At 47.8% G+C, this 23,487-nt stretch overlaps 2 protein-coding genes across 2 annotated transcripts in view; both read left to right on the top strand.

The window, feature by feature from the left end:
- The first annotated feature begins 1,839 nt into the window (after nucleotides 1-1,839).
- LOC142290084 (uncharacterized) overlaps nucleotides 1,840-23,487 on the top strand; it is a 161,465-nt gene continuing 139,817 nt past the window's right edge. Inside the window, exon 1 of the mRNA XM_075334019.1 lies at nucleotides 1,840-1,993. The gene's annotated coding sequence lies outside the window, so the exon portion shown is untranslated. The remainder of the gene's footprint in view (nucleotides 1,994-23,487) is intronic.
- Nucleotides 1,938-23,487, top strand: part of LOC142292351 (uncharacterized) — a 36,451-nt gene continuing 14,901 nt past the window's right edge. The window contains exons 1-5 of the mRNA XM_075337664.1: nucleotides 1,938-2,021; nucleotides 22,413-22,559; nucleotides 22,672-22,839; nucleotides 22,923-23,046; nucleotides 23,166-23,263. Coding sequence (XP_075193779.1) covers nucleotides 22,449-22,559; nucleotides 22,672-22,839; nucleotides 22,923-23,046; nucleotides 23,166-23,263 — 501 coding nt within the window. The 5' untranslated portion in view covers nucleotides 1,938-2,021; nucleotides 22,413-22,448. The remainder of the gene's footprint in view (nucleotides 2,022-22,412; nucleotides 22,560-22,671; nucleotides 22,840-22,922; nucleotides 23,047-23,165; nucleotides 23,264-23,487) is intronic.

The raw sequence follows: 23,487 nt of genomic DNA, 5'->3' as shown, positions 1-23,487 counted from the left end.
ACTGGCATCAAAGTGGGCAAAACCCCAGTTTTCACAGATTTGAATAAGTAACTGGTGTTTTTGAGGGGTTAAATGGCTTTGGGCCACTGATCTTACACCACATTTACATACCTAGTGATGCCACACATCAAATTCAGATCACTTTAGTCTGGCCCAAACAGGTTCTGGGCATCATAACTGGCATCAAAGTGGGCAAAACCCCAGTTTTCACAGATTTGAATAAGTAACCAGTGTTTTTGAGGGGTTAAATGGCTTTGGGCCACTGATCCGACACCACATTTACATACCTAGTGATGCCACACATCAAATTCAGATCACTCCAGCCTGGCCCAAACAGGTTCTGGGCATCAGAACTGGCATCAAAGTGGTAAAAATCTCAGTTTTCACAGATTTGAATAAGTAACCAGTGTTTTTGAGGGGTTAAATGGCTTTGGGCCACTGATCTGACACCACATTTACATACCTAGTGATGACACACATAAAATTCAGATCACTTTAGCCTGGCCCAAACAGGTTCTGGGCATCAGAACTGGCATCAAAGTGGGCAAAACCCCAATTTTCACAGATTTGAATAAGTAACCAGTATTTTTGAGGGGTTAAATGGCTTTGGGCCACTGACCTCACACCACATTTACATACCTAGTAATGCCACACATCAAATTCAGATCACTTCAGCCTGGCCCAAACAGGTTCTGGGCATCAGAACTGGCATCAAAGTGGTAAAAATCCCAGTTTTCACAGATTTGAATAAGTAACCAGTGTTTTTGAGGGGTAAAATGGCTTTGGGCCATTGATCTGACACCACATTTACATACCTAGTAATGCCACACATCAAATTCAGATCACTCCAGCCTGGCCCAAACAGGATCTGGGCATCAGAACTGGCATCAAAGTGGTAAAAATCCCAGTTTTCACAGATTTGAATAAGTAACTGGTGTTTTTGAAGGGTTAAATGGCTTTGGGCCACTGATCTCACACCACATTTACATACCTAGTGATGCCACACATCAAATTCAGATCACTTCAGCCTGGCCCAAACAGGTTCTGGGCATCAGAACTGGCATCAAAGTGGTAAAAATCCCAGTTTTCATAGATTTGAATAAGTAACTGGTGTTTTTGAAGGGTTAAATGGCTTTGGGCCACTGATCTCACACCACATTTACATACCTAGTGATGACACACATAAAATTCAGATCACTTTAGCCTGGCCCAAACAGGCTGGAGTGATCTGAATTTGATGTGTGGCATCACTAGATATGTAAATGTGGTGTGAGATCAGTGGCCCAAAGCCATTTAACCCCTCAAAAACACTGGTTACTTATTCAAATCTGTGAAAATTGGCTGTGTGCCCACTTTGATGCCAGTTTTGATGCCCAGAACCCCTTTGGGCCAGGCTGGAGACACTTGAGTTTGATTAGGGGCATCACTAGATAGGTAATTGTGGTGTTAGATCAGTGGCCCAAAGCCATTTAACCCTTTCACTAACATACTTTGGTGCCCACTTTGATGCCCATTTTTTTGCCAGTTTTATAATTTTCGCAGCTGGTTTTGAGTGTATGTATATTAGGGCTCATCAGTGCATTGTATTTTATTATTGTCATGTGTCATTTTTGTTGATAAATGCATAAAAAACTGAAAAAACTAAATTGCCGAATAAGAAACTGACGAATAAGAAACCAACTTCAGCCCCGAATAAGAAACTGGACGAATAAGAAACCAACTTCAGCATCGTCTCTGCCCCCCACACTGAGGATACAGCGGTGAGGCCACTTTCAGCTTCTCAGCAATGAAGACTACAGCGAGGAACGCGCCTGCACTGGGAGGAAAGAGACAGGAGAGCGGCCGCACGGGATGCCGGGACATGTAGTTTCCAGGGACAGGAAATGCTGCTGCAGGACTGAGGGGAATGGAGGAGACAAATCTCATCACAAAACCAGGAAACCTCCGAGAAAACCTCCCCCGGAGCCCGGAGAAGACGCAGTGACCCTCTCCGGTATATGTGCTCCTCCTCCTCCTCTCCGGTATATGTGCTCTTCCTCCTCTCCGGTATATGTGCGCCTCCTCCTCCTCTCCGGTATATGTGCGCCTCCTCCTCCTCTCCGGTATATGTGCTCTTCCTCCTCTCCGGTATATGTGCTCCTCCTCCTCCTCTCCGGTATATGTGCGCCTCCTCCCTCCTCTCCGGTATATGTGCTCCTCCTCCTCCTCTCCGGTATATGTGCTCCTCCTCCTCTCCGGTATATGTGCTCCTCCTCCTCTCCGGTATATGTGCTCCTCCTCCTCCTCTCCGGTATATGTGCTCCTCCTCCTCTCCGGTATATGTGCGCCTCCTCCTCCTCTCCGGTATATGTGCTCCTCCTCCTCTCCGGTATATGTGCTTCTCCTCCTCCTCTCCGGTATATGTGCTCCTCCTCCTCCTCTCCGGTATATGTGCTCCTCCTCCTCTCCGGTATATGTGCACCTCCTCCTCCTCTCCGGTATATGTGCTCCTCCTCCTCCTCCTCCTCTCCGGTATATGTGCTCTTCCTCCTCTCCGGTATATGTGCTCCTCCTCCTCCTCTCCGGTATATGTGCGCCTCCTCCCTCCTCTCCGGTATATGTGCTCCTCCTCCTCCTCTCCGGTATATGTGCGCCTCCTCCTCCTCTCCGGTATATGTGCTCCTCCTCCTCTCCGGTATATGTGCTCCTCCTCCTCCTCTCCGGTATATGTGCTCCTCCTCCTCCTCTCCGGTATATGTGCTCCTCCTCCTCTCCGGTATATGTGCTCCTCCTCCTCCTCTCCGGTATATGTGCGCCTCCTCCTCCTCCTCTCCGGTATATGTGCTCCTCCTCCTCCTCTCCGGTATATGTGCTCCTCCTCCTCCTCTCCGGTATATGTGCTCTCCCTCCTCCTCTCCGGTATATGTGCTCCTCCTCCTCCTCCTCTCCGGTATATGTGCTCCTCCTCCTCCTCCTCTCCGGTATATGTGCTCTCCCTCCTCCTCTCCGGTATATGTGCTCTCCCTCCTCCTCTCCGGTATATGTGCTCTCCCTCCTCCTCTCCGGTATATGTGCTCCTCCTCCTCCTCCTCCTCCTCTCCGGTATATGTGCTCCTCCTCCCTCCTCTCCGGTATATGTGCGCCTCCTCCTCCTCTCCGGTATATGTGCTCCTCCTCCTCCTCTCCGGTATATGTGCTCTCCCTCCTCCTCTCCGGTATATGTGCTCCTCCTCCTCCTCTCCGGTATATGTGCTCCTCCTCCTCCTCCTCTCCGGTATATGTGCGCCTCCTCCTCCTCTCAGGTATATGTGCGCCTCCTCCTCCTCTCCGGTATATGTGCTCTCCCTCCTCCTCTCCGGTATATATGCTCCTCCTCCTCCTCTCCGGTATATGTGCTCTCCCTCCTCCTCTCCGGTATATGTGCTCCTCCTCCTCCTCCTCTCCGGTATATGTGCGCCTCCTCCTCCTCTCAGGTATATGTGCGCCTCCTCCTCCTCTCCGGTATATGTGCTCTTCCTCCTCCTCCTCTCCGGTATATGTGCTCTCCCTCCTCCTCTCCGGTATATGTGCTCCTCCTCCTCCTCTCCGGTATATGTGCTCCTCCTCCTCCTCCTCTCCGGTATATGTGCTCTTCCTCCCTCCTCTCCGGTATATGTGCGCCTCCTCCTCCTCCTCCTCTCCGGTATATGTGCTCCTCCTCCTCCTCTCCGGTATATGTGCGCCTCCTCCTCCTCTCCGGTATATGTGCTCTCCCTCCTCCTCTCCGGTATATGTGCGCCTCCTCCTCCTCCTCCTCCTCTCCGGTATATGTGCTCTTCCTCCTCTCCGGTATATGTGCTCTTCCTCCTCTCCGGTATATGTGCTCCTCCTCCTCCTCTCCGGTATATGTGCTCCTCCTCCTCTCCGGTATATGTGCTCTTCCTCCTCTCCGGTATATGTGCTCCTCCTCCTCCTCTCCGGTATATGTGCTCCTCCTCCTCTCCGGTATATGTGCTCTCCCTCCTCCTCTCCGGTATATGTGCTCCTCCTCCTCCTCTCCGGTATATGTGCTCCTCCTCCTCCTCTCCGGTATATGTGCTCCTCCTCCCTCCTCTCCGGTATATGTGCTCCTCCTCCTCCTCCCCGGTATATGTGCGCCTCCTCCTCCTCTCCGGTATATGTGCTGTCCCTCCTCCTCTCCGGTATATGTGCTCTCCCTCCTCCTCACCGGTATATGTGCTCCTCCTCCTCCTCTCCGGTATATGTGCGCCTCCTCCTCCTCCCCGGTATATGTGCGCCTCCTCCTCCTCTCCGGTATATGTGCTCTCCCTCCTCCTCACCGGTATATGTGCTCCTCCTCCTCCTCTCCGGTATATGTGCTCTCCCTCCTCCTCTCCGGTATATGTGCTCCTCCTCCTCCTCTCCGGTATATGTGCTCTCCCTCCTCCTCTCCGGTATATGTGCTCCTCCTCCTCCTCTCCGGTATATGTGCTCTCCCTCCTCCTCTCCGGTATATGTGCTCTTCCTCCTCCTCTCCGGTATATGCGCTCTCCCTCCTCCTCACCGGTATATGTGCTCCTCCTCCTCCTCTCCGGTATATGTGCTCTCCCTCCTCCTCTCCGGTATATGTGCTCCTCCTCCTCCTCTCCGGTATATGTGCGCCTCCTCCTCCTCCTCTCCGGTATATGTGCGCCTCCTCCTCCTCTCCGGTATATGTGCTCTCCCTCCTCCTCTCCGGTATATGTGCGCCTCCTCCTCCTCTCCGGTATATGTGCTCCTCCTCCTCCTCTCCGGTATATGTGCTCTCCCTCCTCCTCACCGGTATATGTGCTCCTCCTCCTCCTCTCCGGTATATGTGCTCTCCCTCCTCCTCACCGGTATATGTGCGCCTCCTCCTCCTCCTCTCCGGTATATGTGCTCTCCCTCCTCCTCACCGGTATATGTGCGCCTCCTCCTGTCTCCTCACAGTGCGGGGAGGATCCGCCCTGACACCCGCTCCCCCGGCTCCATACAAAGTTATATATGTGTGATATATACTGTATATAATGTGTGATTATATGTGTGAGATATAGATATATAAAATGTGTGATTGTATGTGTATATACAATGTGATATGTGTTATATATAATGTGTGATATATGTGGTTGTATATATAAATAATGTGTGTGTAATATGTGATGTATGTGACTATAGTGCATATCTGTAATCTATATTAGTGTAATGTGTGTATATCTCGGAGGCTCCTTTTCCTGCGGAGTTGTCAGACATCCCGGCATTACCTCCATGATTGGTGCAGACACCGTAGTTGTGGGGAGTCCGGGGTTCCACTTTCTAGGGGGCGTAGATGGAGATGTGAGGAGGCTTCTGAGGGCGAGAAACTCTGACTGATTGGGGTAACGAGTTCCAGAGTAAGAGGGAAGCGCAAGAGAGACTCTGGAGGTGGCGGTGTGAGGGGAGCGGAGCTCGTGGGGTTTTGTGTGAGGGGAGCGGAGCTCGTGGGGTTTTGTGTGAGGGGGAGCGGAGATATTGGGGTTTTGTGTGAGGGGGAGCGGAGCTCGTGGGGTTTTGTGTGAGGGGGAGCGGAGCTCGTGGGGTTTTGTGTGAGGGGGAGCGGAGATATTGGGGTTTTGTGTGAGGGGGAGCGGAGATATTGGGGTTCTGTGTGAGGGGAGTGGAGATCTTGGGGTTTGGTGGGGGGAGTTGTCCAGAGATCATGGAGGGGACGGGTTGGAGAAGATCTGGTAGGAGTTAAATTATCTGAGTAGTGGAGGAATCATCAGAAGAGAAGTCATGAGGGAAGAGGTGGAATATTTGGCAGCAGAATGGACCGATGGGCACAAAAGTGTTCAGAGGAGACAGAGTGACTGATTTCATGGGCTCAGTGGGTGCGGGGGATTCTCTGTAGGTGAGTGTAAGCAGCACGGACCGGAAACGATGATACAGCAGAGCTGGACATGCCGGGTGGTGGAGGAGCAGGACAGATGGACCCATGCAAAGCTCCAGATGTAGCTGATAACGACCCATGCGGAGCTCCAGATGTAGCTGAGCTGGACCCACGCGGAGCTCCAGATGTAGCTGAGCTGGACCCACGCGGAGCTCCAGATGTAGCTGAGCTGGACCCACGCAGAGCTCCAGATGTAGCTGAGCTGGACCCACGCGGAGCTCCCAGATGTAGCTGAGCTGGACCCACGCGGAGCTCCAGATGTAGCTGAGCTGGACCCACGCGAAGCTCCAGATGTAGCTGAGCTGGACCCACGCGAAGCTCCAGATGTAGCTGAGCTGGACCCACGCGAAGCTCCAGATGTAGCTGAGCTGGACCCACGCGAAGCTCCAGATGTAGCTGAGCTGGACCCACGCGAAGCTCCAGATGTAGCTGAGCTGGACCCACGCGAAGCTCCAGATGTAGCTGAGCTGGACCCACGCGAAGCTCCAGATGTAGCTGAGCTGGACCCACGCGAAGCTCCAGATGTAGCTGAGCTGGACCCACGCAAAGCTCCAGATGTAGCTGAGCTGGACCCACGCGGAGCTCCAGATGTAGCTGAGCTGGACCCACGCGAAGCTCCAGATGTAGCTGAGCTGGACCCACGCGAAGCGCCAGATGTAGCTGAGCTGGACCCACGCGGAGCTCCCAGATGTAGCTGAGCTGGACCGACGCGAAGCTTCAGATGTAGCTGAGCTGGACCCACGCGGAGCTCCCAGATGTAGCTGAGCTGTACCCACGCGGAGCTCCAGATGTAGCTGAGCTGGACCCACGCGAAGCTCCAGATGTAGCTGAGCTGGACCCACGCGAAGCTCCAGATGTAGCTGAGCTGGACCCACGCGAAGCTCCAGATGTAGCTGAGCTGGACCCACGCGAAGCTCCAGATGTAGCTGAGCTGGACCCACGCAAAGCTCCAGATGTAGCTGAGCTGGACCCACGCGGAGCTCCAGATGTAGCTGAGCTGGACCCACGCGAAGCTCCAGATGTAGCTGAGCTGGACCCACGCGAAGCGCCAGATGTAGCTGAGCTGGACCCACGCGGAGCTCCCAGATGTAGCTGAGCTGGACCGACGCGAAGCTTCAGATGTAGCTGAGCTGGACCCACGCGGAGCTCCCAGATGTAGCTGAGCTGTAGAGGCGCAAAGCTCCAGACGTAGCAGAGTTGGACATTCTTACATGAACAGCAAGACTATGATTAACAGCACGGACCGGAAACGAAGATACAGCAGAGACCTAGATGAGACCGGTAGCAGGTGGGGGAGCAGGATAGCTGGACATGCAGGAAGCTCCATATGTAGCAGAGCTGGACACACAGAAAGCTCCAGATGTAGCAGAGCCAGATGTGCAGACTACACTAGAGGTAAAGGTAAAAACACAAGAAGCAGCAGGACCGAGCTTGGTAATAGCTGGTTGCAGGACAACCCTCTTGAGCAGTAGAACCAATAACCGGGCACCTGGCTGGAGCTGAACATTGTGAGAAGTGTGACCTAACTGCAGACAAACCCTCGTTGCGGAGCGCTGTCCTATCAGTATGCTCAGGCAGCGCATGGCCGGCTATATAAGGGCGTGGATGATGACATCAGCTGTGATTGCTCAGTTACTATATTAATCCTAGTCTAGAACAGAAGAATCTGGCCAACAAAAAAGGGGTATATACCCCTATAAACCAAAAAATAGCCAGTACCAAATATATGATAATGAAAGTTTATTGATGAATAAACTTTCATCATGCCCAATTTTGGGCTAATTTTTATATATATATATATATATATATATATATATATATAAACAGCAATAAAATTCAATCCTTTATTAATAATGACCTAAAAAGAAGAACCCGAGTTCCTCTAATCCACAAATCATTAGCTCTACAAGCCATCACCATGTGTAGTTGGATACTAAATACCCAATCTGTTGGTCATCAGACCATATAATGTTGAGATATACACAGTGGTGGCCACTAGATCAATAAAAAATAAACAGAAAAACACAGCAAACATAAATGAAGTAATATTGCCAAAATCAAGGACATTGGTCCAATTTGATAGAAAAACTTAGCAGAAAAAAATAATATACCTAACTAAATATGTCATAATTCCACAATAAATGCTGACAGTGGTCAGACACCAAGATGAATCAACATATGTTAAGGCATATATAATAGGAATGGTCTCACCACATCCTTTCACAAGAGGGCAAGCAGTCTCTCCATCAGGATCCCGGGTTTAGTATGCCAATTCAGCATTCACTCTCCCTATGCAACCTGGAGACAAAATAACAAAATTGCCTGCTGCCCCAAACTTCCGTCCTAACAAGGACGGACCACATCTAGTAGTGTAAAGCTGGACCCCCTAAGCTGACCCTATTTTTGGGACGCCAAACCCGGGATCCTGATGGAGAGACTGCTTGCCCTCTTGTGAAAGGATGTGGTGAGACCATTCCTATTATCTATGCCTTAACATATGTTGATTCATCTTGGTGTCTGACCACTGTCAGCATTTATTGTGGAATTATGACATATTTAGTTAGGTATATTATTTTTTTCTGCTAAGTTTTTCTATCAAATTGGACCAATGTCCTTGATTTTGGCAATATTACTTCATTTATGTTTGCTGTGTTTTTCTGTTTATTTTTTATTGATCTAGTGGCCACCACTGTGTATATCTCAACATTATATGGTCTGATGACCAACAGATTGGGTATTTAGTATCCAACTACACATGGTGATGGCTTGTTGAGCTAATGATTTGTGGATTAGAGGAACTCGGGTTCTTCTTTTTAGGTCATTATTAATAAAGGATTGAATTTTATTGCTGTTATATACAATTGTTATTGGGATTGCTGCACCTACTTTTTATATACATTTTTTTCCTATACATTATATATGTTACAGGCAATGTATGAAAACCCAGCATTCTATAGAATGTCGTTCGTGAAAGCACCCGCCCCCTTCGTTTGCGCGTCACGGCAAATCGCTGCCTGAGGCGCACAATATTGCTAGTACCCGTCACACATACTTACCTGCCTAACGATGTCGCTGTGGCCGGCAAACTGCCTCTTTTCTAAGGGGGTGGTTCGTGCGGCGTCACAGCGACATCACAGCGACATCACACGGCAGGCATCCAATAGAAGCAGAGGGGTGGAGAGCAGCCGCAGAAAGACACGCCCACCTCGTTGCCGGGGGACGCAGGTACGGTGTTGTTCGTCATTCCTGGGGTGTCACACGTAGCGATGTGTGCTGCCTCAGGAACAACGAACAACCTGCGTCCTGCACCATCAACAATATTTGGGATTTGAACAACGTGTCAACGATTAGGTGAGTATTTTTGATTGTTAGCAGTCGCTCGTACGTGTCACACGAAGGCCGGATGTGCGTCACGAATTCTGTAACCCCAACGATGCCTCGTTAGCGATGTCGTTGCGTGTAAAGCCCCGTTTAGTCTTGCACATACACCTTAAAAATCCTTGGCCACTTCCTGTGGACTGAGCAGTAGCAGCAGATCGAAGAGGTATTTTGTGGTCAGGAACATATTGAACCTTGAGCAAGCCTTTTTGACAAACACTGAATTGTGATCTTGCATAGAGTTGGTTCAAAATTCCTCGCACCGTTCCGAGTCGGTAAAAGACATCTTCTGTCACGTCCATAACAACTGCTAGCAGATTTCGCGGATCACCGCGTCCCTTGTCTATGTCAGGGATAGGAACCCACACAGTGTCCCCCAAAGATGCGGGAGGAAATTTTTTGTCAGTGTCCATTTTCATTTTCTGCTCTGTTCACCTACTTTTGGACAGACCACCTCTGTAGTATTCTACACTCCGCCTGTTTGTCATTTACGACCACCCCTGTAGTATTCTACACTCCGCCTGTTTGTCATTTAGGACCACCCCTGTAGTATTCTACACTCCGCCTGTTTGTCATTTAAGACCACCCCTGTAGTATTCTACACTCCGCCTGTTTGTCATTTAGGACCACCCCTGTAGTATTCTACACTCCGCCTGTTTGTCATTTAGGACCACCCCTGTAGTATTCTACACTCCGCCTGTTTGTCATTTAGGACCACCCCTGTAGTATTCTACAGTCCGCCTGTTTGTCATTTAGGACCACCCCTGTAGTATTCTACACTCCGCCTGTTTGTCACTTAGGACCACCCCTGTAGTATTCTACACTCAGTCTCTTTGTCATTTAGGACCACCCCTGTAGTATTCTACACTCAGTCTCTTTGTCATTTAGGTATTCTGTAGAATGACTAGGAAATGTATGAACATCTGATGTATTTCAGATTTTGACGACCCATTTCCGGCATTGTATACATTGCCTAGGTATTCTATAGAATGCCTGCTTTTACACATTGCCGGTAACATATATATTTATCTGATATTGAGATCAATGTTTTTGTACTAAGGCTATTTATTTTCATATGTTCATTTTTCTGTATTGTGTGTATACGTCACCTTTTGTAGTTTGTGCAATTTTAGCTTTATTATCGTTGATGTACGGGTATTTACCGTATTTTTCGCTTTATAAGATGCACCTGATTATAAGACGCACCCCCAAATTTGGTGAAGGAAAAGAGATTTTTTTTTTTTTTAATGTTAAATGGGGTCCATCTTATAATGCCAGTGTCCGTCTAACAAATCATATAGGGTATACAGTTAGGTCCAGAAATATTTGGACAGTGACACAAGTTTTGTTATTTTAGCTGTTTACAAAAACATGTTCAGAAATACAATTCTATATATAATATGGGCTGAAAGTGCACACTCCCAGCTGCAATATGAGAGTTTTCACATCCAAATCGGAGAAAGGGTTTAGGAATCATAGCTCTGTAATGCATAGCCTCCTCTTTTTCAAGGGACCAAAAGTAATTGGACAAGGGACTCTAAGGCCTGCAATTAACTCTGAAGGCGTCTCCCTCGTTAACCTGTAATTAGTGAAGTAGTTAAAAGGTCTGAGGTTGATTACAGGTGTGTGGTTTTGCATTTGGAAGCTGTTGCTGTGACCAGACAACATGCGGTCTAAGTAACTCTCAATTGAGGTGAAGCAGAACATCCTGAGGCTGAAAAAAAAGAAAAAATCCATCAGAGAGATAGCAGACATGCTTGGAGTAGCAAAATCAACAGTCGGGTACATTCTGAGAAAAAAGGAATTGACTGGTAAGCTTGGGAACTCAAAAAGGCCTGGGCGTCCACGGATGACAACAGTGGTGGATGATCGCCGCATACTTTCTTTGGTGAAGAAGAACCCGTTCACAACATCAACTGAAGTCCAGAACACTCTCAGTGAAGTAGGTGTATCTGTCTCTAAGTCAACAGTAAAGAGAAGACTCCATGAAAGTAAATACAAAGGGTTCACATCTAGATGCAAACCATTCATCAATTCCAAAAATAGACAGGCCAGAGTTACATTTGCTGAAAAACACCTCATGAAGTCAGCTCAGTTCTGGAAAAGTATTCTATGGACAGATGAGACAAAGATCAACCTGTACCAGAATGATGGGAAGAAAAAAGTGTGGAGAAGAAAGGGAACGGCACATGATCCAAGGCACACCACATCCTCTGTAAAACATGGTGGAGGCAACGTGATGGCATGGGCATGCATGGCTTTCAATGGCACTGGGTCACTTGTGTTTATTGATGACATAACAGCAGACAAGAGTAGCCGGATGAATTCTGAAGTGTACCGGGATATACTTTCAGCCCAGATTCAGCCAAATGCCGCAAAGTTGATCGGACGGCGCTTCATAGTACAGATGGACAATGACCCCAAGCATACAGCCAAAGCTACCCAGGAGCTCATGAGTGCAAAAAAGTGGAACATTCTGCAATGGCCAAGTCAATCACCAGATCTTAACCCAATTGAGCATGCATTTCACTTGCTCAAATCCAGACTTAAGACGGAAAGACCCACAAACAAGCAAGACCTGAAGGCTGCGGCTGTAAAGGCCTGGCAAAGCATTAACCCCTTCACCCCCGGCCACTAAAACACCCTAATGACCGGGCCATTTTTTGCAATTCTGACCAGTGTCACTTTGACAGGTTATAACTCTGGAACGCTTCAACGGATCCTGGCGATTCTGAGATTGTTTTTTCGTGACATATTGTACTTCATGTCAGTTGTAAATTTAGGCCGATATTTTTTGCGTTTATTTGTGAAAATTTAGGAAATTTGGCGAAAATTTTGAAAATTTCGCAATTTTCAAACTTTGAAAATTTATGCCCATAAATCTGAGAGATATGTCACACAAAATAGTTACTAAATAACATTTCCCACTTGTGTACTTTACATCAGCGCAATTTTCGAAACAAATTTTTTTTCCGTTAGGAAGTTAGAAGGGGTCAAAGGTCATCAGCAATTTCTCATTTTTCCAACAAAATTTACAAAATAATTTTTTTTAGGGACTACATTACATTTGAGGTGACTTTGAGAGGCCGAGGTGACAGAAAATACCCAAAAGTGACCCCATTCTAAAAACTACACCCCTCACACTGCTCAAAACCACATCCAATAAGTTTATTAACCCTTTAGGTGCTTCACAGGAACCAAAGCAATGTGGAAGGAAAAAATGAAAATTTTACTTTTTAACACAAAAATGTTACTTTAGCCATAAAATTTTCATTTTTACAAGGGAGAAAAGAGAAAGTACACAATACAATTTATTGTGCATGTTCTCCTGAGTACGCTGATACCCCATATGTGGTAAAAATCAATTGTTTGGGCGCACGGCAGAGCTCGGAAGGGAAGGAGCGCCATTTGAATTTTTGAACGCAAAATTAGCTGCACTCATTAGCGGACGCCATGTCGGGTTTGAAGACCCCCTGAGGTGCCTAAACAATGGAGCTCCCCCACAAGTGACCCCATTTTGGAAACTAGAGCCCTCAAATAATTGTTCTAGATGTTTGGTGAGCACTTTGAACCCCTGGGGGCTTCACAAAAGTTTATAGCGTTGAGCCGTGAAAAGAAAAAAATTTTTTTTACAACAAAACGGTTGCTTCAACTAGGTAGCTTTTTTTTTCACAAGGGTAACAGGAAAAAATGCACCATAAAATGTATTGTGCATTTTCTCCTGAGTACGCAGATACCTCATATGTGGTGGAAATCAAATGTTTGGACACACGGCAGTGCTCGGAAGGCAAGGAGCGCCATTTGAATTTTTGAGTGCAAAATTAGCTGCACCTGTTAGCGGACGCCATGTCGGGTTTGAAGACCCCCTGAGGTGCCTAAACAATGGAGCTCCCCCACAAGTGACCCCATTTTGGAAACTAGAGCCCTCAAATAATTTTTCTAGATGTTTGGTGAGCACTTTGAACACCTGGGGGCTTCACAGAAGTTTATAGCGTTGAGCCGTGAAAAGAAAAAAAATTTTTTTTACAACAAAACGGTTGCTTCAACTAGGTAGCTTATTTTTCACAAGGGTAACAGGAAAAAATGCACCATAAAATGTATTGTGCATTTTCTCCTGAATACGCAGATACCTCATATGTGGTGGAAATCAAATCTTTGGACACACGGCAGTGCTCGGAAGGCAAGGAGCGCCATTTGAATTTTTGAGTGCAAAATGAGCTGCACTCATTAGCGGACGCCATGTGGGGTATGAAGACCCCCTGAGGTGCCTAAACAATGGAGCTCCCCCACAAGTCACCCCATTTTGGAAACTAGAGCCCTCAAATAATTTTTCTAGATGTTTGGTGAGCACTTTGAACACCTGGGGGCTTCACAGAAGTTTATAGCGTTGAGCCGTGAAAAGAAATTTTTTTTTTTTACCACAAAACGGTTGCTTCAACTAGGTAGCTTTTTTTTTCACAAGGCTATCAGGAAAAAATGCACCATAAAATGTATTGTGCATTTTCTCCTGAGTACGCAGATACCTCATATGTGGTGGAAAGTAATTGTTTGGGCGCATGGCGGGGTTCAGAAGAGAAGGAGCGCCATTTGACAGCAAAATTGGTTGGAATCATTAGCGGACGCCATGTCACGTTTGGAGACCCCCTATGGTGCCTAAACAGTGGAGCTCCCCCACAAGTGACACCATTTTGGAAACTAGAGCCCTCAAATAATTTTTCTAGATGTTTGGTGAGCACTTTGAACACCTGGGGGCTTCACAGAAGTTTATAGCGTTGAGCCGTGAAAAGAAAATTTTTTTTTTTTACCACAAAACGGTTGCTTCAACTAGGTAGCTTTTTTTTTCACAAGGGTAACAGGAAAAAATGCACCATAAAACGTATTGTGCAATTTCTCCTGAGTACGCAGATACCTCATATGTGGTGGAAAGTAATTGTTTGGGCAAATGGCGAGGCTCAGAAGAGAAGGAGCGCCATTTGACTTTTCAAACGCACAGACGCAGTGCACTGATCGGTCGCTGCAGGACGCACGGTCGGATGCGATAAAAAAAGCGTCGGGGATACGTAAAAAAAAAAAAGTCACGCCAAAAATTGACCATGGATGCAGATACGTTATGTGCATCCCTGATCAGCGCTTGGCGGGATGCACGGACGGATGTGATACAAAAAGCGTCGCAAATACGGAAAAAAGTCACGCCAAAAATTGAGCAGGGATGCCGATCCGTTATCTGCATCCCTAATCAGCGCTCGGCGGGACGCACGGACGGATGCGATACAAAAAGCGTCGTGAATACGGAAAAAAGTCACGCCAAAAATTGACCATGGATGCCGATCCGTTATGTGCATCCCTGATCAGCGCTTGGCGGGACGCACGGACGGATGCGATACAAAAAGCGTCGGGGATACGGAAAAAAGTCACGCCAAAAATTGACCATGGATGCCGATCCGTTATCTGCATCCCTGATCAGCGCTTGGCGGGACGCACGGACGGATGCGATACAAAAAGCGTCGGGGATACGGAAAAAAAAGTCACGCCAAAAATTGAGCAGGGATGCCGATCCGTTATCTGCATCCCTGATCAGCGCTTGGCGGGACGCACGGACGGATGAGGTGTAAAAATGGACAGGGGATACGGAAAAAAAAAAAAAAAGTTATACTCACAGTACCCACAGGACTAGCAGGAGGATCACTGACCAGAAGAGCTGCAGAGGAACAGATGGCAGAGAGATGGACAGCTTTACAGGAGCAGCAGGCAGATCAGCAGAATGCCCAGGAAGGACCCAGCGATGGACGCAGATGTGATCAGGCCGGTGAAGACAGGTAAGAGGACGTCGGGGGAGAGCAGAGGGGGACAGGGGGGGGGGAGAGCAGAGGGGGAGACCGGAGAGGGAGCTGCAGAAGCAGAACAGAGATAATGGGGGAGGCAGTCAGAGGGGGGGGGGGTTGGGGGGGAGCAGATCGCGGGGGGGGGCACGGCAGGGGCTATCACGGCAGCGCGCAGGGGCACCACGGGAGCGCGCACGGGCTGCAAAGTGAGCACAGTACTCACGTGCAGCAGCAGCAGCGGCGGCGGCAGCTGCGGCGGCGGTGGCGTGGTACCACAAGTACCAGCCACTGCACGCTGCAGACATGTTGGGGGAGGGCTCGCAGCGGCAGGGGGCATATCGCAGCAGGGAGGCAGATGGCAGCAGGGGGCAGATTGCGGCAGGAGGCAGATCGCAGCAGTGGGGCACATCATGGCAGAGGACAGATCGCAGCAGGAAGCAGATTGCAGCAGGGGGGCACATTGTGGCAGGGGGGCAGATCGCAGCAGAGGGGCAGATCGTGGCGGGGAGCAGATCGGGGGGACACATCGGCAGGGGGCAGGGCCATCACAGGAGCGCGCAGGGGCTATCAGGCGCGCAATACTCAAGTGGGGCAGGAGCGGCGATCGGGCGGCGGCAGCAGCGTTGTGTGGTACTACAAGTACCAGCCAGTGCACGCCGCAAACATGCTGGGGGAGGGCTTCCCAAACCAACACAGGCCTGGGGAGGGCGGCCACCTCCAGATCAGACCGCCCCACTGCACACTGATTGGAGCGATTGCGCGTCATAGCACGATCGCTCCAATCAGTGCTGCAGGGGCTGGGGGCGGCATGTTTGAGGTCCACCTATGATATGCTGCAGCAGCTGCGGCATCTCATAGCTGGATCTCACAGGATCGCACTAATTCGGGCATTATTTTTGCCGAAATTAGTGCGATCGATGTGGTTGGCGGTTCAGATTTGAACAGCCAATCACATCGATCGTCGATAGGGGGTGGCGATGCCGCCCCCCCTGGGGTCAAGCAAAGGTCCCCTGCTGTAAGAAACAGCAGGGGACATCATTTGAAAGCCGTTGCTATGGCCACGGCAATCAAATGAAGTTTAGGCCGTAAAATTACGTCCCTGGTCGTTAAGTCACGTTAAAATAGGACGTAATTTTACGGCCCGCGGTCGTGAAGGGGTTAAGAAGGAGGAAACCCAGCGTTTGGTGATGTCCATGGGTTCCAGACTTAAGGCAGTGATTGCCTCCAAAGGATTCGCAACAAAATATTGAAAATAAAAATATTTTGTTTGGGTTTGGTTTATTTGTCCAATTACTTTTGACCTCCTAAAATGTGGAGTGTTTGTAAAGAAATGTGACAATTCCTACAATTTCTATCAGATATTTTTGTTCAAACCTTCAAATTAAACGTTACAATCTGCACTTGAATTCTGTTGTAGAGGTTTCATTTCAAATCCAATGTGGTGGCATGCAGAGCCCAACTCGCCAAAATTGTGTCACTGGCCAAAGATTTCTGGACCTAACTGTATGTCCCTCATAGCCCCCCATCCTAAAATTAGCCCCGCTTAATCTGGATATGGCCCCCTTATATTGAATATATCCCCCTTGTGCTGGGACACGTCCCCCTGTGCTGCGCATGGCCACTATAGATGGCATATCTCCCCTGTGTTAGATATGGCCCCCATACAGCTGCGCATGGCCCCTATAGATGGCACACCTACCCTGTGTTTGATATGGCCCCCATACTGCTGCCCATGGCCCCTATAGATGGTACACCTCCCCTGTGTTAGATATGGCCCCCATGTGTGCTGCGCATGGCCACTATAGATGGCACACCTCCCCTGTGTTAGATATGGCCCCCATGTGTGCTGCGCATGGCCACTATAGATGGCACACCTCCCCTGTGTTAGATATGGCCCCCATGTGTGCTGCGCATGGCCACTATAGATGGCACACCTGCCCTGTGTTAGATATGGCCCCCATGTGTGCTGCGCATGGCCACTATAGATGGCACACCTCCCCTGTGTTAGATATGGCCCCCATGTGTGCTGCGCATGGCCACTATAGATGGCACACCTCCCCTGTGTTAGATATGGCCCCCATGTGTGCTGCGCATGGCCACTATAGATGGCACATCTCCCCTGTGTTAGATATGCCCCCATGCTGCTGCCCATAATAAAATAAAACACTCTTTCCTTACCTTCTCAGCGCTGTAATCCCTGTGTCTCCCTCCTCGCAGTTGAGCTCCGAGTCCTCCCTCCTCCACTTCCTGGTTCTTGCTGCCGGTCATGTGATCGGCAGAGTGATATCATCTCTGCGTGCCTTATCACAGACATAGGAGACCGGGAGATCAGCGCTGGAGGTAAGTAAAGCTTTTTCATTTTACTATGGGCAGCAGCACGGGGACCATATCTAACACAGGGGGGATCATGTGCGATCAAAAGAGGGCACAGGCAGATATAATATGCCCCTCTGCCCCAGCCCATCAGCGCGATGCGGTTTCAGCACCATGCTGATGGACAGCGGCTGTGCATATTATATGAGCGGGAGCAGGAGATCTAACGCTGCCGCCCGCAGCTGTCACCTGCCCCCAGCACCGCTCCAGAGCAGACCCTGAAGTATATATATATGTACACCCCCCGTATGTTCGGATTGTAAGACGCACCCCCTACTTTCCCCCAAAATTTGGGGGAACAAAAGTGCGTCTTATGAAGCGAAAAATACGGTATTTATTGAGTGTGTTCTATTTTTGATTCATATCTCACATATTGTAACCAGTGGTTTTTATTGATATTGATCGTACTCCTTCTTGCATAATATTATATACTTGCCCTGATATTACATATTGATTAATTTTTTGGAGTAGATAGTACTATTGTCCCTTGCCGTGCCATTTTGTGGTGCATATCGCACTACCTTCATTGCTTTTTATCTTGTTTTTTATCTATTCATCAATAAACTTTCATTATCATATATTTTGTATTGGCTATTTTTTGGTTTATAGGGATATATATATGTTGGTTTGTTATAGCCTTTTCCATTTAAGGCTATGTGCCCACGCTGCGGATTTACCGCGGATTTACCGCGGATTTTCCGAAAATCTGCAGCAGCGGCACTTCCAAGCCATTTCAATGGCATTTTGGAAATGCTGTGTCCATGCTGCGGATTTTTCCGCTGCGGATTTGCCGCGGATTTTGATGCGGAAAAATCTGCAGCATGTCAATTATTTGTTGCAGATTTTGTTGCGGATTTTGGGTATAGAATGGGGAAAAAAAAAAAAAAAATCCGCGGTAAATCCGCGGCAAATCCGCGGGTGCGGATTTGCCGCGAAAGTCGCGGATTTTCATGCAGAAAAATCCGCAGGTACATTCTACCGTGGACACATAGCCTAACTGTATGGGGAATGCAGTGGTGCATTGACACCATTGGACACTATGTTCTATATCCCTTTGTGTGACAAAATTTTGGTATTAATCATCAAAGAAGGGGGTAAAGCTTGGCGCTGGAGCTTGTACAGTTGATGAGCAGATCTGAAAATTAGAATTTGCCAATTCGCTTGGATTTTCTTGGGAAACTCAATTGTCGCAAACAGGGCGGTGAAGTCAGAGTCGTGGAGTCGGAGCTCATTTTGGTGGGGTTGGAGTCCGTGTAAAATGGACCGACTCCGACTCCTAAATTATATAATAAATTGGGGACAGTAGTTCAATGCAGAATGTGCTGAATATTTTTTCATAGGAATTTGTGAAAGTTATGAAATGTCCTATAAATGTCTGCTCTATTCCTGATCTAAGAAAGACGAAGATCCAGCATCATGGAGAGTGAAAAAGTAAAACTTGCATTTATTGGAATAATTAAAAAACAGATATTCATCCAGTAAGCACAGAGGCACAAGTACTGTCGCAGATTAACCGACGCGTTTCGACCAGAGAGTCTTATTCATGGCATGGGCGTTCCGTGCATCAGTGTGGAGTCCAGGAGTCAAGAGGGGTGAGCTGACAACACTTTTTTTTGCTTACTCCTGAGCTAAGGTTACATTCACACACAGCATTTTTGCTGTGTTTTTCAGCTGCAAAAGCAGATCAGCTTTTTAAAAAACCGCATCACCTGAAAGGTTTTTGAGCTCATAATGTTTTCAAATTTATGGCGAACCCTCAGGTAACCCTAAGTGAAGGTCAATGGACACAGGTGGCTGAAATGAAGGAATTGCTTAATCACCCATTTACCGTGACTAAAAAATTACAAGCTAAGGATTTAACTCCTGGCATTTTCATAAGGGAGTGGAAGAACTTTCTATTTTGCCTGTCCCAAAGAGGAGGTTTAATTGCAGATAGCATTTCTGTTTCAATGAAACAGAGAGAGACACAGCTACTGGAAAATAACATTCTTCTGGCAGCTGTTTATGTGGACCCAAGTCATCGTATACTGCTTGATGATCAACAGCTTACTAAAGAAAAGAAGATCTGGCTGAGGTAGCAGTTAGGATGTGTGGCTACAGGACTGACAGGCGCAAGAGGACTTGGGGCCTGACAGTGCTACTGCTGCCATATCTTCATCCTCATCAGATGAGGAGTTTAATTTTGACAAGTATTTGGATGACATGGAGCAGGCAAAGCGTTGCTGCAAGGAAAAAGATGTCACTCCGTCTCCTATAGCAGCAGATTGACCAGATTGCTGCAAAATTTTTCACTTGCTCTCAAAGAAATGGAAAAATTCAACCGTTCATCAAAACTGACTGTGCATGATGCAATTCTTTTATATCCGAAAATTGTTAGAGATGTTCCCATGTGGTTACGGCTTTGCCTCAAACCCAAGTTACTGTAGAGAGGTTGTTCTTCAGCCTGAAAATTATTAGGTCAGATCTGAGGTCATCCACGATGGAGGATCTGATGGAGGCAATTCTATTTCTTACAACAAATTCATAGACTGTACAAATGTTTAGTATGTTCTTGTTAAAAACTGTTGTTTTGCCACTTACATAGTTTATTACATAGTGTTTTATATATATATATATATATATATATATATATATATATATCTATATTACATATTGCATTACACATTTACAGTTTATTATAGTTTTTTGTGTTCTAAAGTTGTATTCCAATAAATATATTTTATGTTCTATCTAAATATCTTGATTTAAATGATTAAATGTCTGATGTTCACATTGTACAATACATTTTTCACTTTAAATATTAGCAATATATGTGGGAGTCGGAGTTGAAGTCGGTGCAAGGAAAATTGAGGAGTCTGAGTCGCAGGTTTGGCTTACCGACTCCACAGCCCTGGTAGCACAGTTATCCTCCTTGAATTACCGTATTTTTCGCTTTATAAGACGCACCTGATTATAAGACGCACCCCCAAATTTGGTGAAGGAATAGAGAATTTTTTAATAAATGGGGTCCGTCTTATAATGCCAGTGTCCGTCTAACAAATAATATAGGGTATATGTCCCTCATAGCCCCCCTCATCCTAAAATTAGCCCCCTTAATCTTGATATGGCCACCTTATATTGAACACGTCCCCCAGTGATGCCACATTTCCGCTATGGCTGGCACACATCCTCTATGGCAGGCAGACAGGCCCACTGTGGCAGGCAGACAGGCCCATTGTGGCAGGCAGACAGGCCCACTGTGGCAGGCAGACAGGGCCACTGTGGCAGGCAGACAGGCCCACTGTGGCAGGCAGACAGGCCCACTGTGGCAGGCAGACAGGGCCACTGTGGCAAGCAGACAGGGCCAATGTAGCAGGCAGACAGGCCCATTGTGGCAGGCAGACAGGGCCAATGTAGCAGGCAGACAGGCCCATTGTGGCAGGCAGATAGGGCCACTGTGGCAGGCAGACAGGCCCACTGGGGCAGGCACACATCACCCTCTGTTACATATCGCCCCCATGTTGCTGCTTTTAGTATAATAAACTCTTTACCTTCTGCAGCACAGTCCTGTCTCGTGTCTCCCTCCTCGGGGTTGAACTCCTCCTGTCTCCTGCACTTCCTACTTCCTAGTTCTAGTGGAGGTCTTGTGATCGGACAGCAGAGAGAGATATCTCTGCGTTCCTAATCACAGCAGCAGGAGGGAGACGGGCAGACGCTGGAGGAGGTGAGTAAAGAGTTTATTATTTTACTATGGGCAGCACGGGAGGCCATATCTAACACAGGGGGAGGGGGGTTCCTGTGCAATCAAAGGTAAGCACAGGCAGATAATATGCACAGCTCCCCCAGCCCATCAGCGCGATGCAGTTTCAGCAACACGCTTCTGATGGACAGCGGCTGTGCATATTATATGAGCGGGAGCAGGAGATCAAACGCTGCCGCTCCCAGCCCCAAGCAGTCCCCAGCACCGCTCCAGAGCTGCCCGCACCTCCACTGGACTCTGTGTGTGTGTGTGTATATATATATATATATATATATATATATATATACACCCCCTCCCGTATATTCGGATTATAAGACGCACCCCCTACTTTCCCCCAAAATTTGGGGGAACAAAAGTGCGTCTTATAAAGCGAAAAATACGGTAATTGTTCCTTAATTTGCTCTGGAGTCTTCCTAGCTCCCCTCAGCATAAGGCCTGTTTCAAACATCAGTGAAAAACACACACGTTTTTCACTGACGTGTTAAAAGTGCATATGTCCCTCCGTGTGCTGTGATTATGGCACATGTGTATTCTCCGTGTGCTATCCGTGATAGCACACGGAGAGTAGGAACTTCATACCTGTCCATGCCACTTCTGTCCGTGGTGCTGATGTCTCTGGCGCTGCTGTTGTTGGCCGTTACTGTCTCCCCTCTGCTGTTACTTCTGGGTCATGGTGCAGTGAATACTCATGAGCATAATTAGCCGTCCTGGAAGCAGGAGACAGCCGCACCGAAGACAACAATGCTGGAGACGGGAGTGTAGAAAAGCTTTTTATTTCACAGACGCGTGTTTTCTCTGGTACGTTTCATACGGATCACACTACACGTGTGCGATGCACGAACACACTGTCCCAGAGAAATCATTGATGTGTGCACAGCCCCACTGATTTGAATGGGTCTGCGCATGTCAGTGATTCCGGTACATATAAAAAGGCGACATACGTACCGGAATTACTGACGTCTGAAAGAGGCCTAACATTAAAAAACTCTCCAAAAACCAGATGCTCACTTGCAATTTCCAATTTCTCACTGTCCTTCTCAGATGTGTCCCGGTCGTACCTGGCAGTAATCAATATCTTTGTCTTCTTTGTATTGAGTAGTATTTGAGTAAAATTTATTTTCAGTCATCTCTATTTGTTCATGTTCCTCCTTATCAAATTTTCCATCCAACCCTTTTTGTTTTTCTTCTATTTCCTCAGGTTCACGACTTTCACAGCTAATGTTTTCTTTTGCGAATGATGGTTATTTCCACCGATGACCCACCGAGGATGGAGCTGGACAGAGACCACATGGCTGCTCGGATACTAGACCTCACCCTGGAGATAATCTACTGGATCACTGGAGAGGTGAGAGCTTCACATCACATCACTCTGATCTCTAGGAATAAAGCAGGGAAATGACAGGGAAGGTGAAGGATCTTCAGAATAGATGTAGTGATCGGCGTCTCCCCATACACAGGATCACACAGTAGTGAAGATGTCGTCTGGAGAGTGTGTGACCCCCTGTGTGTCAGGAGGACGGAGCAGGACCCCGAGTGCCATCACCGAGCCTCCACCTCATTCACTGATACATGAGCAGAAGATCCTGGAACTGACCCACAGGATCACTGAGCTGCTGAGCGGAGAGGTGAGCGCTGCCGGGAATGCTGGGACATTATATAATAACACCGGGGGAGGGGTCTGCTAATGGCGGCTCATTGTGTGTGTCAGGTTCCTATAAGGTGTCAGGACGTCACCGTCTATTTCTCCATGGAGGAGTGGGAATATCTAGAAGGACACAAGGATCTGTACAAGGACGTCATGATGGAGGATCTCCAGCCCCTCACATCTCCGGGTAAGAGGAGACCGTCCTGATTATAGAGGAGAGGCCGGGTCTGAGGTCACCTGGACCCCCCCATCATCTGATCATCACATGTAGACGATGTATTCAGTCACTGTGTATATTTCCTATAGATGGGTCCAGTCCGAGAAATCCTCCAGAGAGAAGTCCCAGTCCTCTATATTCCCAGGATCCTCCAGAGGAAAAGCTGAATGTCCTCCTGGATCATCAGGTAGATGAGATTTCTGGAAATCCTCTATAGACTGATGTATGGCGCTTTCTACTGACCTGCAGCTTAGGTGTCTTGTCCGCTGGGGTTGGTAGCGGTTACAGATATTTTTTGCTTTAATAGATTGATACATTTCGTCTGGTTTGGACATACACTTGACCATTGATACTCATAAAGGAGAAATGTTGAGTTCTGCTGTGTATGTAAATATGATCTCAATGTCAGTC

Source organism: Anomaloglossus baeobatrachus, chromosome 2 (assembly GCF_048569485.1).
Source record: "Anomaloglossus baeobatrachus isolate aAnoBae1 chromosome 2, aAnoBae1.hap1, whole genome shotgun sequence".
In the NCBI taxonomy this organism is placed as follows: domain Eukaryota; kingdom Metazoa; phylum Chordata; class Amphibia; order Anura; family Aromobatidae; genus Anomaloglossus; species Anomaloglossus baeobatrachus.
The sequence above is the reverse complement of the archived record's forward strand: the minus strand, read 5'-3'. Positions and strand labels throughout refer to the sequence as shown.